Source organism: Brassica rapa, chromosome A03 (genome assembly GCF_000309985.2).
Source record: "Brassica rapa cultivar Chiifu-401-42 chromosome A03, CAAS_Brap_v3.01, whole genome shotgun sequence".
Taxonomy (NCBI): domain Eukaryota; kingdom Viridiplantae; phylum Streptophyta; class Magnoliopsida; order Brassicales; family Brassicaceae; genus Brassica; species Brassica rapa.
The window spans coordinates 23,670,308-23,689,742 of NC_024797.2; the positions used below are offsets into that span (position 1 = coordinate 23,670,308).

At 36.6% G+C, this 19,435-nt stretch overlaps 4 protein-coding genes, 1 long non-coding RNA gene and 1 pseudogene across 5 annotated transcripts; 3 read left to right on the top strand and 3 right to left on the bottom strand.

Moving 5' to 3' along the window:
• Positions 1–113: 113 nt before the first annotated feature.
• On the top strand, positions 114–1,638 carry LOC103860837 (probable cysteine protease RD19C). The gene is made up of 4 exons (XM_009138503.3): positions 114–590; positions 708–827; positions 895–1,141; positions 1,220–1,638. The coding sequence occupies exons 1-4, from the start codon at positions 132–134 to the stop codon at positions 1,498–1,500; spliced, it is 1,107 nt and encodes a 368-aa protein (XP_009136751.1). The 5' UTR covers positions 114–131; the 3' UTR covers positions 1,501–1,638.
• LOC103860838 (S-protein homolog 2) lies at positions 1,616–2,181 on the bottom strand. The gene has a single exon (XM_009138504.2). The coding sequence runs from the start codon at positions 2,127–2,129 to the stop codon at positions 1,656–1,658; it is 474 nt and encodes a 157-aa protein (XP_009136752.1). The 5' UTR covers positions 2,130–2,181; the 3' UTR covers positions 1,616–1,655.
• A 12-nt stretch (positions 2,182–2,193) lies between these two features.
• On the bottom strand, positions 2,194–3,391 carry LOC103860839 (probable enoyl-CoA hydratase 1, peroxisomal). Its single transcript, XM_009138505.3, has 3 exons — positions 2,943–3,391; positions 2,562–2,844; positions 2,194–2,480 (listed from the first exon to the last, which is right to left on the bottom strand). The coding sequence occupies exons 1-3, from the start codon at positions 3,332–3,334 to the stop codon at positions 2,376–2,378; spliced, it is 780 nt and encodes a 259-aa protein (XP_009136753.1). The 5' UTR covers positions 3,335–3,391; the 3' UTR covers positions 2,194–2,375.
• A 2,141-nt stretch (positions 3,392–5,532) lies between these two features.
• LOC103860840 lies at positions 5,533–6,150 on the top strand (annotated as a pseudogene).
• Positions 6,151–6,390: 240 nt separating this feature from the next.
• Positions 6,391–13,293, top strand: LOC103860841 (GDSL esterase/lipase At4g16230). Its single transcript, XM_009138507.3, has 5 exons — positions 6,391–11,193; positions 11,576–11,706; positions 11,786–12,031; positions 12,105–12,360; positions 12,453–13,293. Exons 1-5 carry the CDS (start codon positions 10,956–10,958, stop codon positions 12,686–12,688), a joined length of 1,107 nt encoding a protein of 368 aa, XP_009136755.1. The 5' UTR covers positions 6,391–10,955; the 3' UTR covers positions 12,689–13,293.
• Positions 13,294–17,152: 3,859 nt separating this feature from the next.
• LOC103860842 lies at positions 17,153–18,290 on the bottom strand. Its single transcript, XR_631430.3, has 2 exons — positions 18,055–18,290; positions 17,153–17,739 (listed from the first exon to the last, which is right to left on the bottom strand). It is a non-coding gene; the product is annotated as an uncharacterized LOC103860842 (long non-coding RNA).
• Between the last annotated feature and the right edge of the window lie 1,145 nt (positions 18,291–19,435).

Genomic DNA, 19,435 nt, shown 5'->3' on the forward strand with positions numbered 1-19,435 from the left:
CTCGCATGTCGTCGCTTTCTCAAGAACTAACAAACAAGACATCTAATTATATAACGCCACGTGTCTTTTATCAGTCCTTTTTAAGCATACTCGTAACAGTTTTTCATTCTCTTGTCCGAAACCAAAACAGAATGATGATGGATCTTGCGGTTTTCTCCCTCCTCATAGCATCCGCTTTATTTGTCACGATCTCCGGCGTAGTTGACGACGGTTTTGGTAACCCGATCAAGCAGGTCGTCCGGGAGGAGAACGATGAACAACTCCTCAACTTAGACCACCAGTTCACTCAGTTCAAATCAAAGTACGAGAAGACTTACAAGAATCAAGTGGAGCACGACCATCGCTTCCGTGTCTTCAAAGCTAACGTACGGAGAGCTAGACGTCACCAGCAACTCGATCCCTCTGCCGTCCACGGCGTCACGCAGTTCTCAGATGTTACACCGAAGGAGTTCAGCCGCAAGTATCTAGGGCTGAAACGGCGGTTCAGTCTTCCTAACGACACTCAGAAGGCGGCGATCCTTCCGACTAGCGAACTCCCGACGGATTTCGATTGGCGTGAAAAAGGAGCCGTCACTCCCGTTAAAAACCAGGTTCGTGATAAGACCTCAGTGTATCTATTAAAGTTGCCATAAATAGAATCAATAGTTGCCAGAAATAGACAGCTAGCATGATCAAATATTGAATGTTTTTTTCTTAAATTTGAAAAGGGTTTGTGCGGATCATGCTGGTCGTTTAGCGCCACAGGAGCTCTTGAAGGAGCACATTTTCTAGCGACTAAAGAGCTTGTCAGCCTCAGCGAGCAGCAGCTCATAGATTGCGACCATACGGTTTGTTCTGTCTAATGATATCCATTGTTTGGTTCTTTAGCTCCTAAAGCATGTCTTGTTCATGCAGTGTGATCCACAAGAAGCCAATTCATGTGACACTGGTTGCAGAGGAGGACTAATGAACAACGCTTTTGAGTACACTCTCAAAACCGGTGGCCTTATGAAGGAACAAGACTATCCTTACACGGGACGCGACCGTTCCGTCTGCAAGTTCAACAAGACCATGATCGCTGCCAAAGTGTCTAACTTCAGCGTTGTCTCTGCCGATGAAGACCAAATCGCTGCTAATCTAGTCCAGAACGGTCCTCTAGCTAGTAAGTTCTTTTTTTTTTAAAAACGATTTTTTGCGTGTACAAATAGAGATCTAACACGTTGTCTTTGCTTCTCAACAGTTGCTATCAATGCATTGTGGATGCAAACTTACATAGCAGGAGTGTCGTGCCCGTATGTATGTTCCAAGAACCAAGACCATGGAGTGCTCTTGGTTGGGTTTGGTTCAGCGGGTTATGCACCACTTCGTCTTGAGGAGAAGCCTTATTGGATCATTAAGAACTCATGGGGATCCATGTGGGGCGAGAAGGGTTACTACAAAATCTGCAGGGGAACTCCTAACATCTGTGGTGTGGACACAATGGTATCTACCGTTGCTGCTGTTCATACAACACCTCAGTAGGACTATTAGGACACTACTGGCCTATACCTGTCCTTGTATATACATGTATCTGTATAATCACTATCAACTGTTATTATTAGTATCTTTGATGAAAGATGATAAACCTATTATAAGATGGAATAATATAAGTTATATATTACATAATCAAAACTTGGTCAATACAAGGACTTGTTCCAAGAATAACAAATAGCAAACTGCTTTGTTACATCGTTAAGCCTACAAGGTCCGGTTAGTCTTATCTTCCACACACACTTTTGGCACCAGTCATCGCCGGCGCTCTCTCGGTGGTCTTCATATATGTTGAACGAATACTTTCCATTTGGCAACACAAAACTACAGTAAAACAATGTCCTTCCGAAGAACTGACGATGAAATTTGAACGACCACGATTGACCCGGTTGCAAACTCCGTTTACCAAAGTCATCTTCTTTTGATTTACAGTGATACTTCAACGCTAGTGTGTTACCAAGATCGTTGATGATCTCTACAGTTATTTTTCCGAAAGGATGAAATACAGATCCTGTTGTTGATGGACCGTTTGGAACTGGAACGCTATGTTTGGCGTCAGCATTTGTAGTTATGAACATAGTCAATAAGAAGAGTGACAGGTACCGTTTTGGAATATCCATCTTTTAGCATAGGAGATGGTACGGCGTTTTAGCTAACACAAACATTGTTTTATATATATAGTAATAATGTGACGATAATTTCTACCAGATTTATTCAATGAGTACAGATTCCTTCTTTTCCAGTTATACACATGTCTTTAACTGAGACAGGAATCTCACCCTACTTTAATTTGATGAGCGTTACACTTCAAAAACAAACAAATATATTATTATTCAAAGAGACAAAAGTATTATGTAAAAGATAATCTATAACTTGGAAGAAGGTTTCTTGGAACCACGTCCAGCTATGAACTCCTGCATCTTCTTGAACTGTTCCTTTGTCATCCCACTGTAGTACGCGTGAGCTCGCTCCTGCGTAAATTTAGTAGATTCACGGATTGAACGAAAAGGGACAATAACATTGTTGAGAACAGTAAGAAAGGTTTTTTTTACCTTTTCGAGAGTAAGAGCATGACCAAGATCAAGCTTGAGTCCATCATTGATGACTGACTTAATACGCAGAACCATGCCTTGTTCATTCTTGATGATAGCCTCCGCGATTCCTCGGGCTTTCTTCAAAGCTTCTCCTTCTTCAACCACGTGGTTTACGAACCCTAACTTCTCAGCCACGTCAGCTGTCAACGGCATCGACGTTAAAGAAACTTCACGAGCTTTGTTCGCTCCGATGATCCTCGACAGCTTCTGAGACAGTCCCCAAGATGGGAATATTCCAAACCTTCAAAAAACGAAAACAGAGGATCAATAGCTCTGAGTAAGTTTAAATTTAACCAACTCAAACCGAAACGACGTCGTAAGGGTAGAAAGAAAACGAACCTGGCGTGAGTATCCATAAACCTAGCTCCTCTGGACGCGACCAAGATATCGCAGGCCAAGGCGAGTTCGAACCCCGCGGTGATGGCGAAACCGTTAATTGCTCCGATGATCGGTTTTCTCAACCGCTCCATCTGAATTACCGGGTCGGTCTCCGGATCCTTCACGTCTCCCTTGAAAACCGACTCCGCCGCGGTCAAATCGACGCCGGAGCAGAAAGATTTACCCGCTCCGGTGAAAATCACGACCTGGATCGATTCATCGGCGTCCATCTCCTTGAACGCGCGAGCGAGATCCACCATCATCGCTCTCGTGAGAGAGTTGAGAGATTTAGGACGGTTGATTGTGATGGTTCCGATACCGCCTGCTTCCTTGTTCACTTGGATGAGATCCATTTTCGATCGATTCCGATCAGTATGAGCTTTCGCGATTGAATTATGAGCAAAGAAATGGTCTATGAGGAAGAGATGACGAAGAGCTTTGTTTAGTGTGCCATTGTTTTGTCGATGGTAAACTGCATCCCGTTTCTGTGCTCAAGTAGGACGCTGCGTGTTTGTTTCCTGGAACATGAAAACGGCAAGTTGACAGGCGGAAACAGAACGAACCCTCTGTAAACCGAATTGAACCGGTCTGCATGTGCTTCTTTTTTTTTGGGTCGTCGGTTTGCATGTGCTAATCAGCTAAGAAAGTATTTTCTGTAGTGATGGGAGTATAATTAAATGTTTAAACAACTCCCTCCATTCATATGTTTAGAATTTTTTTCCAATTCTACAAAGTTTGATTTTCTAGTTATTTATTTATTATTTGGTTACTATTTGAAATTAATTGTAAATATCTAATTCCATCAAGTACTGGCTCATAGGCTATGGCTGGATTTGGCTAGAACCCCATAAATGTTAGCATTGACTTCTAAATTTTTTGGACGTTATATTAATAGGTATAAGTATTCAAATTACAAAAAAAAACATTTACAATTTTTAAGATATATTTATAATCTAATCTTAGATCCAACTCTGTTCATAGGTATAATAAAGTTTTGTAGTGAGAGAAAATAATTGAATCTAAGAATAAACATTTAATACCTTTTTAATTTGTAACCAACATATAATAAAAACTCTATAACATCATTCAACTAGGAAAATAAAGATTAATACTAATTAAAAAATATAACCAACATATCATAGTTTTGTTTAGGATTAGACTTCTCCACATGGAAAATGTGGTGTAAAAACTTCTCTAATGTATTCTTCAATTTTTTTCAAATAGCTATATTACACTTTGATTATGTTTTTATTTTGAAATAGAAAATAAATAGTGATTAAAAGTACTATCTTTATATATAAAGAAGGGTTTCCTTCTCTCCTAGTGGGTTCACGTCGGATTCCAGGTCATCAATTCGGAAGCTGTGGAGTCGACACCTGTCCATCCGAGCAAGACGCTCCGTTTCATTAATTCCCGAGTGTGTTAGGCTTTTATATGTGGGCTTTACAAGTCTTATAAATGGGCTCACCAACTTTAATAACGACTGGTCGAACCCATTATCTAAAATCTAATAAACATCTCTTCGTCTTTGACAACTTGCTTCATAGCTTTGTAGGGTTCTTCGTGTTCTTCAAGTTCTGATTTCATAAACGACCATGGAGATTCTAGAAGGTTATGGGAGACAACTTCTTACGAAAAATCTCTTGAGCGATTTGTTGTTTGTGTCCTTTGGACTGTATTTATTTTGTGGTATTGGGAATTCGAATCGTTACGGGATGACTGAGATGCTTTTAGTCGTTGTCATTAACGACCATCTTAACTCCTAAATCTCACTCTTACCACGATTCATCATTCAATGCACCTGCCTGCTCTTTCAGTCGGTGATTCTCCGTGTATAAAAAGGTTAGTCTTCATTCCCTTAACATCATCCTTTCATCCAATACAACTCAGACAACTTTCCTTTAGGAGAATGTCGAACTCATCTGTCTTCCTAGCTGACTTGAAAGCGGTCAATGTAGCACCACCGCCAAAGTCATCTGCTTCTTCTTATAGCTAAGGTAACTCCGGTGATATGGAAAAACAATAGCTTCCCTTTTCTTTTCAGATTTGTTAGGATTAATCACAAGGTGGCGAGCTTATGGCTTCGAACACCGTCACTGTCCGACTCTCCTATGTTGATTTGATCTAAAATTCAACTATGCAACTTCCCCAGCATCAAGTCGTCCAATACTATGACCAAGCTTTTTATTGGTTCTTATTTCTTATTATTTATTCTTCAGAAAAGTCCACCCTCAGCCTAACGTTTTGTTTGCCGTGCCTAAATTATTATGATCTAATCTAATGAAATGTTTCTGATTCACAAAAAAATGTAATTGGTAGATGGGAGCCGCATTCGCTGGACAACATCCACAGCTTGGTCTAAACAAACTTATTATACTCCAGATGGTCCAGAGGTTTGCTATTAGAGCCATTACTCATAATTCTCTTTCTTGGAAGACAAAAAAAAACAGAATTTTGGGAATATATTCTTTTGACAGTACTCACAACATATGATAGTTGGTCAGAAGAGACCGGTTTTGTTTATGTCACCGTCGCCATACCTACGGTTTATTGACACCCTCCCATGTGTATTATTTTTCTTTTATACATTTTTCTCAAAAGTGTTAGATTTTGCTGACAACTCTGATTTAGATTGCAGTATATTATACCTTATATTTTTGTTAAAGTTTTGTTAACGCGCATCCGCTTAAATGACGAAGGGAACATGGAGTTTCGGAAAGAGGAGGAACAAGAGTCACACTCTCTGTGTGAGATGTGGCCGTTGCAGCTTCCACATCCAGAAGAGCTGTTGCTCCACCTGTGCTTACCCTGCCGCTCGCAAGAGGACCTACAACTGGAGTGTGAAGGCAATCCGTAGAAAGACTACAGGAACTGGAAGGATTAGGTATCTTTGCAATGTGCCTCACAGGTTCAAGACCATATCAGAGAAGGTACCGAAGCTAAGCCAAAGAACAAGGCAGCGGCTTCATCATCTTAAACTGTTGTTTTGAGTATTTAAAGGAAGAGAGTTAACTTAGTTTTTGGCTTCTGAGTTTGTTCCCACATGATTACTATTATTGATCATTTCATTAGTAATATCCTTCGGTTGTGTTGTTTACTTCTTTTTTATAAAAGTTTTGAACTTGGATGAGATTTCTTTTACCTCTGCAATTTACAAGTCTTTTTTCCATTATGTATTCCGTCTTAGACTACGTCTTTTATCGATTGTGTCCAATTGTCCACCATTGTCCAGCTGCATGGGTTATTGGATTGTTTTGGCAATTTGAAAAAAAAAACAAAAAGGAAGGGACTCTTATTAGCTTTTGACCAAACCATGAATACACGGTTAACGGTTTCCAACAATCTTCTGATGGTTTGATTAATTTTACTTCAATTTACTTTCAGCCAGACTGCTCAAAACTGAACACTTGTGATGATGATATAGTTTGTTTAGGTCCGTTTGATTAGACTAGATCTGGATTCAGATTTGTGTGTTTATTCACACATGTCTTTGTCTAATCTTTGGATGTATGACATTTTATGTTGAGTCTTATATATTGAAATAAATATTAGGTAGTTATGTACTTATTTTTTTCTCTATATGTATATTTAACCTTTTCCAAATCGATGATTGTTGTTCAATTTTTTGACAGTATTCATTAGCATTACTGCACAAATACAATGGACTAATATTAAAATGTCTTTTCACTCGACTCAATATATCCGAAGAATAAAAGAGTATTCGAAGAATATATTTGAACATTATATTATGAAATATAGTTAATCGCGGCATAATGTAAGGTTGAATATTATAACATCAAACAATTTTAACCATAGTAATTGATATACATAAAATAATAATTTCTAAAATGAAATTTAAAATATATAGATAAAATGGTTGTAAAATAATTATGAACATGGTATTTAAAAAAAAAATTAAAGATTTTAAATAAATTTGTATTATTATTTTGTTTATTCGCCTGTCCTGCCCGCCCGTAGGACGGGTTTACCCTAGTTATTATATATTTTGGAGTAGTTGCTTGGTATTTTATTATAACGTAAAAAATAAAACGAAGATACATTTTTTACTCAAAATGTATTTTATAGTAAAAAATGAAATATAATTAGAAATGCTCGATAAAAAACGATTTCTCAATTATGTTTTCTCCCATGTAGTTCCATTAAGCTCAAGTGAGTTACTTTAGATCCGAACCTTTTTATAATACTAGTGATTTTGATGGAAATTTTTATTACCACCATTTAAAACTAAACGTGTTAGACCAGATACAGCTCGTTCCGGCAATGATTTATTTTAAATGATAAGTTCAATTTTGTAATACTCTGAAAACATTTAGCTATTCAACACTAAATTTATTTCAATCCCCAAAATCGCAGCATGACATGCAGTGCCGTGCGGAGGTTTAGTGGGGCCTGAGGCGAATATAAAAATAAGTCTCATTTATAAATTTTTTTATTAGAGCATAATATATATTTGAAAAAACACTAAAAAGAAAAATAATACTTTAAGAAACTAAGACAAATTTTTCTTCTCTCTTTTCCAATAAACTTTTTAACTAAATTCTAATAATTTAAATTCCTAACTAATTCTCTTTCTATAAATATAATTACTAAACCATTATCCTTATGGTTGATCGCATATAAAACTTTACGAGTTTCCACTTGGAAATTTTTTTCAGTAGTGACTAAAACTGAAATCGTCAATAATATTTGATAAGAAATTCATGAGTCTGGATAACATTCTTCCCTTTCTTTCAAAAAATTTAGAACCTCAAGAGATCTCTTGTAATCTAATGGCAACATCTCTTTTAGAACTATCAGTTCAAACACAAATCATCCCCAATAACATCAGAATGATTTATATGCCTTAAAGCTGATTGAATATTGGTACAAGATGCCATCAAACTATCTTCACTTGCTGATTTCAGTTTATCAAATAAATGGCAAACTTAAACCACTCTACTATTAATTATTTTTCTGAAATTTGAGGTTCTGGAAAAACCATATATTTTGGAGACTCTATACGAAAGCCTTTTTGAATATACTTAAAGCACGACTCTGATGACACGGTACTGCTATGATAATGTGACTAATGTCAGTAGAACAACTTAAGATCGCAAAATGCTATGTCTAGCAAGTCAACGGTTCATTATTACCTCTACAACTGGACACGAGAGTTCAATTGGAGCTTCTTTTACTCAAACACACGTTTTTTCGCGACAATGTCGTGAAGTAATTAATTGTCTCTTATCTTGACAACAAGTTGAGTTAATTCAAACGCAGCCACTTGCTCCAGTTTCTGTACTCTATTAATTACAATTTACATCTTTTAAGGAACATATTCTCTTATCAAGAGACACCACTAACTTCTCACAAGCCTTTTTTTTCTTTCTTATCAACTCTCACACGCCTTTTATCCATCGTTTTTCTTCCTTTGTTATTTTAATAATGTGGTTCGAGTTTGGTGGAAGTTGCATTGAGAGTGCATTATTTAACTTCTCTATTGTCGCAATTTTTTTATAAAAAAAGTCCCCACGTTCTTTTCATTATTAACAGTATGGAATTTATGTATATAGTTTACAGTAACATGTAAGGTTGGTGAAAAAATTTAATGAGTGTTATATATTTTTTCGAACTTAGCTTAAGAAACTCGTGGAGTCGTGTCCGAAAAGAAAATGAACAATGTCAGTGCCTAAAGGAGTTCTACACTTCTACAAGGGTACAAATGGTGCCACCGTTTTAGGACCCAATTCCATGTTTGATAGTTAAAATATCCAATTTATACACATATATGTGAGAAATATCTTTAAATAAGATAAGAGAAACGCGTCTTCTCTCTCCTAAAACTTTTTCTCCTCCTTCTCTCTACTCGACAAGTCTTCAGCGCAACGTTTCTCCGGTGGTCGCCGCCGTGTCCTTAGCGCAGCTGCCGGAGCCCCCTCCCCGTGTTGTCTGTTTCTTCTCCGTCTCTCCCTCTGTGTTCTCTGCGGCGAGTATAACTCCTCCTTGGTTTAGATCTGGATTCAGATCCGTCTGCTCTGGAGTCTCCTTAGTCGGAAGCTAGGAGGTGGCGCCGCTTGAGGACGTCGGCTGCTCCTTCTCGTTACCGGCGAAGGTCTCGTCTAGGGTTTTCTACCCATCAGTTTTCCTCTGCTAAGGTTGAGTTTTTGTGCGAGTGGAGGTGAGTGTGGCGTCGTTGAGGCCTTTCCGGTGCCTGTGTTCCTTTCCGGCGTGACAGTGTGGCGGCGGTGGTACGCAAAGCTTCGGTATCGGTTCGGATCTGAGATCTCGCGAGTCTAGGGTCCGTCCCCTTTATCTCCACCGGTGGTCTGTGGTGGAGGCGCGTGGGGTTCTTCGGAGGTCGCGTTCAACTCGATCTTCCGGTTTCTCCAGTGGCAGCGCGTGGTACTAGCGACGGCGCGTGGTGATGGCGCGTGACGGTCCGGCAGCATGTGGTGGCGGCGCGTGTGGTCGGTTGTTCTTCATTGGCTCCGTTTTTTAGCGGCATTCCGGTGTTTCCGGTTGTATACCTCGTCTCTTCCTTGGGGCTCTCGGCGGTGAGGCCATTCATCTTCCTCGTTCTGCCCATTAAGGGTGACATTGTCTTGTTTTTTTCCTATGGTCGATGCGGCCATTCTCTTGTTTCTGTGCGGCAGTTCGGCACTCGGGTTTGCTGCTTCTCTTGTAGGTTCACTTCCGGAGGGTTAGCTTTTGTACGGTCCGCTCTCTCTATATGAGATTTTGGTTCAAAGGGTGTATACGGTCACAAAGGGTCGGGTTTGGAGACGGCAATCTTCAGGTCTGCCGTTTGAACGACGGCATCGTCGCGTGAAGGCTCTCTCTCGTGCCGTCGGTGGTGCGTCTGTCTGGTTTGGTAGTAAGTCTGTGCTATGATTCTTCGAGTTGGTTGTGTTGGGATGGTGGTAGGAAGCTGCAGGAGCCGTAGCTTCTAGGTTTGAGGGCGTCTATCTCTCAGTAGCTCGTGGTAACCGGCTATTTATCTCCGACCTTCTGGTTCCGCTTGGTCTTAGCGCGTCTCGCTGTTTAGCTAGTTATTAGGTTGGTCGCTCTTCTTCGGTTTCAATTCATTGTTGCTTTTGTCCGTCTGTTTAGTTTCATTATGCAATTCCGCTACTAGTTGTCTCTGTAAACTCTGTCAAAATTCAAAAATGGTATAATATTTAACATTTTACCAAAAAAAAAAAATATCTTTAAATAATACTAAAATAAATTTTTGTTTCAAAAATAGAACTCAGTAAAAAATAAAAATAGAAATATTCTCATTTTTATATATGATTAATTAAATATATTAAATAAAAAAATTAAAACATGTAAAATAAATTATATAATAGAGATATATTTAAAATTTGAGTTTAAACTTTAGTGATTAATATTTAGGGCTTAGTATTTAGAAATATGAATTATTATATGAGTTTAGAGTTTCATATTTGAATGAATCAGTTTATGATATGTTTCATTTATATCAATATACTGGATATATCCATGAATTTAATAAATCCAAAATCTATTATGTTATCCAATAGAAACATAATAGTATCTCAAATTCTTAGCTTTTGTAGTCATACGCCATTAATATTAAACCGGCCAACTTCTTCTGACTCGTGGTATTCTTTTTTAAAAAAATTCTGATAAAAAGGTGGATATATTTAATCATATACAATTTGTAATTGGTCATTTCCCAAAGCACCTTGCTTTTGTAAGCTCTGAATCAAACCAACAGTGTTATTTGGTTCTGTGCCATCCTCAATAAATTGACCCAAAAGAAAAAAACCTTATATAAACCTTGCTTCTTTAACTTCCATCTATCTTTCTATTTCATACTCACCTCCCTTATTCAAACTTTTTTCATAGAAATAATAATAGTATTCCGTCTTTGGTTCTTCACACAAAGGGTCCCTTTTTTCTAGCTGTTATTTTCACGGGGAAAGTCAATTTAAAACCGAAAACAGATCAGCAATGCCGTTGCTTGTTTATCTTTCGCAAGTTATAGCATTGTCGATCTTGTTCATCCCTGAGGTGTGTCTCGCCGGTAAAAACATTCCGGCAAGTTTTGTGTTCGGAGATTCATTAGTGGATGCCGGAAACAACAACTATCTAACCACATTATCAAAGGCTAACTATGATCCTAATGGGATTGATTTTGGATCGGCTACAGGAAGATTCACCAACGGAAGAACCATCGTCGATATCGTAAGTAAGTAAATTATTTAGTTGTCTTAATAGTCTTTTTACCTTTTACAAAAAGTATTTTTAACACGTCTGCATGCAGAGTGAAAGCCGCAATAATAATTATCGTATTTAATGGCAAAACTCTATACTTTGACCTCTTCCATTATGAAACAAAACAACGTTAAGAAATTAGAACGAATCAAATGTGTTTCGAACGGTTTAATCCGGTTTTATTACATTTATATACATAGACCGGTTATGACACTCTCGCGTGCAACGTTTAAAAATTGTTTACATTTTGGACCTGTTCTTCCAAACCACCAGTCACTGAAATCAAATTCTAGTTAAGTGTTTGCGTTTTGGTTTGATCAAAACAAATACTAAACCGGTAATTTTGAAAACCGCAGTTCAGGCATTAGGTTCCGATGAACTAACTCCACCGAACTTAGCACCCACGACAAGAGGATCCCTCGTTCTCAAAGGCGTAAATTATGCTTCCGGCGGAAGTGGAATTCTTAACTCCACCGGAAAATTATTTGTAAGCACATTTTTAAAAGAATATTATAATTCAAAACATTTTATTTGCAGTTATGGTTCCAAACAAAGAATAATTACAGGGAGACCGGATAAATGTGGATGCACAACTAGACAACTTTGCAACCACGAGACAAGACATCATTTCTTGGATCGGTGAATCCGCGGCAGCTAAATTATTCCGGTCAGCAATTTTCTCGGTTACAACCGGTTCTAACGATCTAATCAACAATTATTTCACTCCGGTCGTATCAACTCTTGAACGGAAAGTCGTGCCTCCAGAAGACTTTGTTGATACAATGATCTCAAGATTCAGATTACAACTCACCGTATGTCTCTTTCTCTCTGAACCAGACCAATTAAGTGGCTGACCAAACTAATTACGAGTATATGGTTTTGTAGAGATTGTACCAATTGGGCGCAAGGAAAATCGTGGTGATTAATGTAGGTCCGGTTGGTTGTATACCGTTTTCGAGAGAGTCTGATCCAACGGCAGGAAATGAATGCTCGGTGGAACCGAATGAAGTGGCACAAATGTATAATCTCCAGCTTAAGACAGTCGTGGATGATTTAAACGCTAATCTACAAGGTTCAAGATTTGTCTACGCAGATGTTTTTCGCATTGTTTATGATATCATCCAAAACTATGGATCTTACGGTGAGTAAATACTTATAATCATTCTCTTAAAAATGCTGTTCAAAATATTATTTCGACTTTATAACTTAGAGTTTTCATATATTTTTGTGTAGGTTTTGAGAGTGAGAAGGTTCCGTGTTGTTCGTTAGCTGGGAAGGTAGGTGGGCTGATTCCATGTGGACCATCTTCCAAAGTATGTGTGGATCGTTCCAAATACGTATTTTGGGATCCTTACCATCCTACAGAAGCTGCTAACATCATCATTGCCCGGCGTCTCCTCTCCGGCGATACCTCTGATATTTTCCCGATTAATATCCGGCAACTCGCTAACCTTAAGCTAAACACATAAATCTTGAAGATAAAAGCCCATGTAGATGGGGTTGGCCCGGGTAGCTATTGGGGTTTGCATTTTGATCTAGTTAATTCTTTGTTTGTTTTAATATTTTGTCTAATCTCTCAAAGAAATTAGAAACGATTAATGTAGTTGGCTTTCCATTGTTTCAATAAATCTTCTCAGCATCTAAGAGCATCTTTAACGGTTATATACCGTAATAGGTTTTTAAGAATAAAATTATTACTATTTTATTTGCATGTCCATGTTCAATTTTTCTTTCTGAAAATTAACACTTTAATTTGCTGATAGCTGTAGAATCCCTTCTTCATAATATCTAGGTTGCAACTGGATGTGTGTTTTTTGGAATAGAAATCTTTGGAATGGCTAATTCCTATAGATTCCAAATTTTTTTTACCATTTACATGGAATAGAAAATAGATCACATTCTAAAGAAGCATAAAAAAAGATTTATCTTTACTCTCTCTCCTATCTTCTGATTAATTTTATTTTTCAAAAGATGAAAATTTAGGGAAGAACCCTACGTTAAAAATGTTCTAAAACATGTCTAATGGAGAAATCTCTTAAAATAATTCAAAAAATGAAAATATTTAAAAATTAAACAGTATGAGAGAAGTCAATATGAGGTTTTCTGATACCACTCAAATTACCCTAAGGAGTGTTACTCTCATCAAAAAAGGTTCAGATGTAGTACTTAGAGATCGAATCCATAAGGAGGTAGGGAACAATTAAATCTAGTGTTTATTAATTCTAAGGTTTGTAAATGTTTAAATAAAATAGCAATAGTAACAAGCGAGTAAGTAATAAACGTAACTTGGTTGGAAATGATAATAGATGCAGAGCCACTATTCAGGTGTTGGAGATTATAATACCTATAGATGCCTATTTGTTGCATGCATGATATATTAGAGCTCAATCGCGTAACTCAATGATCAGTTGTCGCATGTCTCACTGGTTAACAGACTAGATCTCGTGTCTCAACGGTTAGTATGTCGACAACGAGAGAGTGTCGATTGATGGTCTATTGAGATGTCGACCGATACACCTTTGCCAACGTCGATCGATTGTCAGTTGAGGACATCGATCGACGGGTTCTAGCCAGGCCTATGCGCGAGTATGATAATGCCCTACTAAGATACTAAATTGGCGGTTAGCCCTCTCTAGCAGTCCTAATATGATAGATAGATGTCATGATGGGATAACAAGGGTGCTTGAGTATGCAATCCTATGATCAAGTTCTAGTTAGTAAGGCTAAAACAAGCAATGAATACAAATCTATCATGAATATCACAACAAGGCAGATCTATAGTTTGGGGCTAATCCCACAAACCTATCTGAACCCTGAATCTAATAATTGAACTACTCAGACATAGCAAAACAATTCATAACAATAAAGAAATAGAAACTCATAGTATAGATGAAAAGAAATGATAGCAAGGAGTTCCAATCACAAGTGATCTTCTCTCCAAAACTTGTAACAAAAAGGTCTCTACCAAAAAGCTCTCCTCTGCCGTCAAAACACTTAGGCAGTATATAATCTACTAGGTTAAAAACTCGTCAGGGCATTTTGGTAATTTGGCTTGACCCTGGGTTTTAAGTCTGCTGAATCCAAATATCGCGTGTCTGATGTCTCGACATCGATCGATGGTACTTGTGTACATCGATCGATATTAATCTTCATCTGTCGAGGCATCTCCTGGTATCGATCGTCAGCACTGATGCGCATCGATTGATTATTCTTCCTCTCGTCGACCTCTATGTGGTCAGCTCGGGTGAAATGTCATTTAATCTCCAAAATGCTCCAAAGTCATAGCTTTACTCCGAAATGCACATGAACCTGAAAACATACCTAGAAGAGTAGAAAACATAGATATATATATATATATAGTAAAATACTTATATACCATGGATAAAAATGGGTAAAATACGTATATACCATGGATAAAAATGGGTCAAGTCCAAATTAAAAAATTACACATGAAAGAAGTCATGACTTCTATTTTAATATATAAGATATTTAATTATGTTCCAATTATACAACTTGCGTCAGATTACAGAAAAAAAAAACAAATTCTAACATTTACAAAAAATAGAACAAAACCATTAAACATATGATATTTAGTAACTTAATAATGACAAAAAATCGTATATAAAGAAAAACATAAATATGTATTTTATTAGTTTTTAAATGATTGAATTTGTTAGCAAAAAGTGATGGACCAAAGTACTAGTTTGTTTATAATTTGATGACATGACATAGCATATCTGTTTGACTCTTTTTGTGTGTTATCAAGTGTAAAATATTGAATCACTAGGGGTATGCCGGCGCTACGCGCCGGATCTTTAACACTAATATATATTTTAATGATTTCAAAACTATTTTTTTATAAAATGTGAAATTCAATTATCATTGTATAAAAAATAGGAATTTACAGAAATAAAAGTTTACAGATGAAAATTTACATGGTTGAAGAAAACGTTTTAAACTGCAAAGTTCTAAACTGAGACTTAAAACCAACATTTCATTTAGCATGCAAGCTTGTGGTCAGCCTTGTAGCGAAGAAAAGCAATCATGTTGCGAATTGCCTTGTCAATGATCCGAACCACTATTTTTGTGGTCAAGATTTCAAAACTATTTTTGTGTTTGTAGGAAAAAAATATAGTAAATATATGGAGGTATTTAAATTTTATTTTACTTTGTCCATCAGTTTCTTAACATACTTTTTTTTTATAAAAAAAAAATCAAATATATGCATAAAAATAAACATGACAACCAATATTTGCGACTACACCAGAATTTCTGAATATTATGCTCTTAGAAATGAATAGAGTTTTTTGTTACCGCCACATCCAGTTAAGCAAAATGCTTTTAGAATTCGTTGATTACTTTAGCTTTTGTTTTATGGGTGACATTTGCTAAAGATGTGAAAAGAGCAAGATTTATCAAAAAAGTGAGAAGATATATCAAAGTAGTAAGTGAAGCAAAGTGTGATTAATATCTTGTTCATTGCAACCATAGATGTGGCTGCACCTTTCATATCTAATGAGATTGAGGTACCTCATAAAAAGACGGGTCATCCGCCATGAAAAGCTCGTTCTCCACCGCGAGAGCTAAAATGTGATGGTGGGTTAGTGTTTTATGATACGACTACAATAATATATCTTCAATCACACTGAAAAAGTCCAAATGCACAATATTACAACAAATATATTTAGTATGGGGGAGGAGGGTTGACATTTATGACTTTTAAATATAATTTAGTAATTCACATTTATGTTCCTTTCACATTTGAAGCTCACCCTATGGCTAAGGCCACCATTATCGCGGAACCTTAATGGAGTTTTAAAAAAAATTATTGCGTGGGCCCCACAAAAACCATAAGAATCGCACATAAATTATGAAATAAAAATCTATTTTAGAGTGTTTCTTGCACTGTTGGGCCGCCACGTGTCAGTGGGGCCTGCGATTGGTTCGTTTTTAAATATATTTTTTTTATTTCAGACAAAAAAATAATCAAAAAAGGTTTCCTAAAAAACCGTACCACCGGTGTCAGCGATAATTATGCTCTAAGAACGTTAATAATCAATTAAAAGAAAAACACTGGAGCACCAAACTCAGATCCCAGCAACGTCCTTAGCTTTCCTTTTATATACTTATTCCTTGGATTCATCAAGCCGATCAAAATGCATACATGATCTCTAAAATTTCAACTTTACGCCGCCATAGAAGAGATCAGACGTGTTCTGGTGCAAATAAGTCGGATATAATAGTGGAGGAAACTCACTAAGATTAAGGGTATGACTGGTTTTCCCGCTACCATCCACAAACGCAGCTTTGTAGTTGTTGGCGTTTTGCAACAATCATTCAAACCGTTCTAAACCATTTCAAACCGCTATAAACCTCATAAATTCAAAAGCTGGTTCCAGGTAGCGTTTGCGGTTGCGGGAGGATAATTTCTTTACTTTAAAAAAAATAAAATAAATACAAAAATAAAAATATTAAATAAAAAATTTAAATTGGAATTATAAAAATACTAAAACATATATATATATTTTAATTAATATTATAAATTTTAAAATAAAAATATTTTCTATAATTTTAAAAAATTTAAAACTATAACTTTCTAAAATAATTTTTATATTTATTATATTATAATTTTAGATATTTTTATAATTATATAAAATGTAAATATTGTTAATTTATTATCTAACAGCCACTATTTGGTAGTTAACCAGTCATAAATATCCCGCAAACGCAATAAGTTCTAACCACAGAACCATTCGTACAAATCTTTTAAAACCGCTAAAAACCATAACCACCCGCATCTGCAAACTTCCGCGCGTTTGAACCAATCAGGCCCTAAGTGTTACCTTGGATTTTAGTAAATTAATGATAAGTTTTGTACTTGGAACTCCCTTATCAACACGATCTACTACTGTAATCACGATTTGATCGACCCATAAGTATTAAGAAGCTAAAGATCTTATTCAAATCGCACTCCGAAACGTTTACAAAAATGAGAATCTAGGCGTCTTATTTATATGGCAGTTAAGAATTAGCAAAGACTTTTCCACTCAGAGTCTTTTCTATCCACGTTGACCAACCTTGTCTCGTATGTTTCTTCTCCCCCAAGCCTCCATCATCCTCGTTGCTCTGTTCTTCCTGCGAACTGAAACCTATCTTTTTTTTTTGAAACCTATCAATTACTCATACTTGTTGCTCCATGGTTTGTACGTTCGTCCTTCGCTCTTGACAATTATCCCAATGTAGGCAACTGAATGAGCATCTTTTTGCTCTCTGTCTTCCCATCACCACAAGAATATGTGAAAAATGTAATCCATGCAAACAGAAAACATGTAAATGATAAAAAAAAAATGATGGTCAAATGGTGCTATTAAGAATTACGTCTAAAATACCAGCTTGAAGAAGAGCTCATACCTGACTCTCCATGAGGACAATAAGAGGAAGATAATCAAAAACTTCAGTGAAATACTCCCAGACATTTGCATTCCCGTACTTCCTCAAACATTCGTCATAGAAACCAAAGCTGATTCAGAGAAGCAAAACACATATCAAACAGGGTAATGCTTTTTGATTAGTTAGGAATAAAAAGTATGCTCGCTGAGAGTCACAAGTTAGAAGACATCATTAAGCTAACTACAAACGAAAGATTACACTTGAGTAATCTGCTTGCTCTTGTGATTCTCTCTCAAGATTGCAGATTTTAGAAAAGTCTGAGCAATTTTCAAATTATATATCAAAGCAAATGATATACGACACAGAGACAACATAAAATTTTCAATCTTTAAGATAGCAGTGACAACAACTAAATGCGAAAACAAACGACCAAGGAGATCCATACCTCTAGGGGAAGCAATTTTTGAGCAAGTTAAGAGGATCTCAAACATATAAGAACAGATCCGTCGTCTTAGAACCACCTGACATTGTCGGGAAGCCTCTCAATGAGCCATACGAAAACAATATTATTTCGTTGAGGTTGTGTTGTTCATTGCTGGGAGCTTGGAGATTTATAATCGCAGCGTCCATCGGTTAGCAAGGAGATGATAAGCTCGATTGAAAGCTTGAGAGTAAAGTACATCACGTTAAATCTCGGTTTAAAGTACATATTAATGAGAGTGGAGGACGTTACGGAGAGTTGATCGGCGACGTTATTTGAATCAGTCGGCAGCTGAGCTGTGAAAATCCATGTTCAGAAAATGAGGTAAACCCTACACTTCAATGGGCCTGAACAAAACATATTTTAAAAACCCAAATGCCATAACAAAACATTCGAAACCGAAAATTTTTAGTCTGCCACGTGTCCAGAAATGCCCCATATAGGAAAATGATGTGGAAGGCTAAGGTGAGAGAAAACTGTCTTTTATTAGTATAGATAGATAGATAGATATTTGTTTATAATTTGTTATTAATTCTGAAAAGACTAAAAGAGGTAATAATTAGAAAAAAAAGAGTTTGGTTATCACTAATTTCTTTCTCTTTGAAAACGTAACCTCATGTCTTTGTGTCAAGGTTCGTAATTTCTCCCTGCGACGTCGCTCATCAGCAAGCAACAATACATTATACATATGCATCTTCCTTCCTTTTGTCTCTCTGTCTTAATTGGAACTTCTGATTTTCATATTTTTGTTGTTTATGTTTGAATCATATTTCATATACAATGTTTCTGAGTTTTTTTTTTATTTGTGTGTTTTGTATCATTTGTGTGTTGATAAGTTGACATTATGTATCATATGTTTTTGTTGTGGACGTATGTCACGTTTGAATACTAAAGTTTCATATGTTTCTGATTTCACTTGATATATATGTTTTGACTTATGGATATTTTTATATTTTCTTATATTGTGGTTGCTGTTTTCATGCCGTACCCGTATTTAAATTTTTTAAATTTTCTGTTTTCCGTCCCATTTCTGGTCTCGTTCCCGTCTCACTTCTCAGTGCAGCCTGAACTGAGGAAAAAATTCTAGATCCCCCCGCCGCGCTAGTTTGATGTTTTTGCTGTCGTTCCAACACTAGAAAGTTAATTATATTAACTTAAGTAACGTATTGATGAACTTCATATATAAAAATATATTCAAGGATAATAAATAGCTCATCAAATAAAACGAATCCTCCTGAAATTCACAAGGAAAACTAATTTGTGGCCCAAAATGAGGAAATTCAAAAATCCTGTGGACTGCAAAAAGGTTTTTGTAATGGTGATATTTGCTGGCCAGCAGCCCGGG

Bases quoted from the DNA above. Each gene is read 5' to 3' on its own strand.
- LOC103860837 (XM_009138503.3), top strand. From the start codon at position 132: ATGATGATGGATCTTGCGGTTTTCTCCCTCCTCATAGCATCCGCTTTA. The intron at 828-894 runs GTTTGTTCTGTC...TTGTTCATGCAG, and splicing joins TCATAGATTGCGACCATACG to TGTGATCCACAAGAAGCCAA. The intron at 1,142-1,219 runs GTAAGTTCTTTT...GCTTCTCAACAG, and splicing joins CCAGAACGGTCCTCTAGCTA to TTGCTATCAATGCATTGTGG.
- LOC103860838 (XM_009138504.2), bottom strand. From the start codon at position 2,129: ATGGATATTCCAAAACGGTACCTGTCACTCTTCTTATTGACTATGTTC.
- LOC103860839 (XM_009138505.3), bottom strand. From the start codon at position 3,334: ATGGATCTCATCCAAGTGAACAAGGAAGCAGGCGGTATCGGAACCATC. The intron at 2,845-2,942 runs GTTCGTTTTCTT...CGTTTTTTGAAG, and splicing joins TTTATGGATACTCACGCCAG to GTTTGGAATATTCCCATCTT. The intron at 2,481-2,561 runs GTAAAAAAAACC...AAATTTACGCAG, and splicing joins ATGCTCTTACTCTCGAAAAG to GAGCGAGCTCACGCGTACTA.
- LOC103860841 (XM_009138507.3), top strand. From the start codon at position 10,956: ATGCCGTTGCTTGTTTATCTTTCGCAAGTTATAGCATTGTCGATCTTG. The intron at 12,032-12,104 runs GTATGTCTCTTT...ATGGTTTTGTAG, and splicing joins GATTCAGATTACAACTCACC to AGATTGTACCAATTGGGCGC. The intron at 12,361-12,452 runs GTGAGTAAATAC...ATTTTTGTGTAG, and splicing joins CCAAAACTATGGATCTTACG to GTTTTGAGAGTGAGAAGGTT.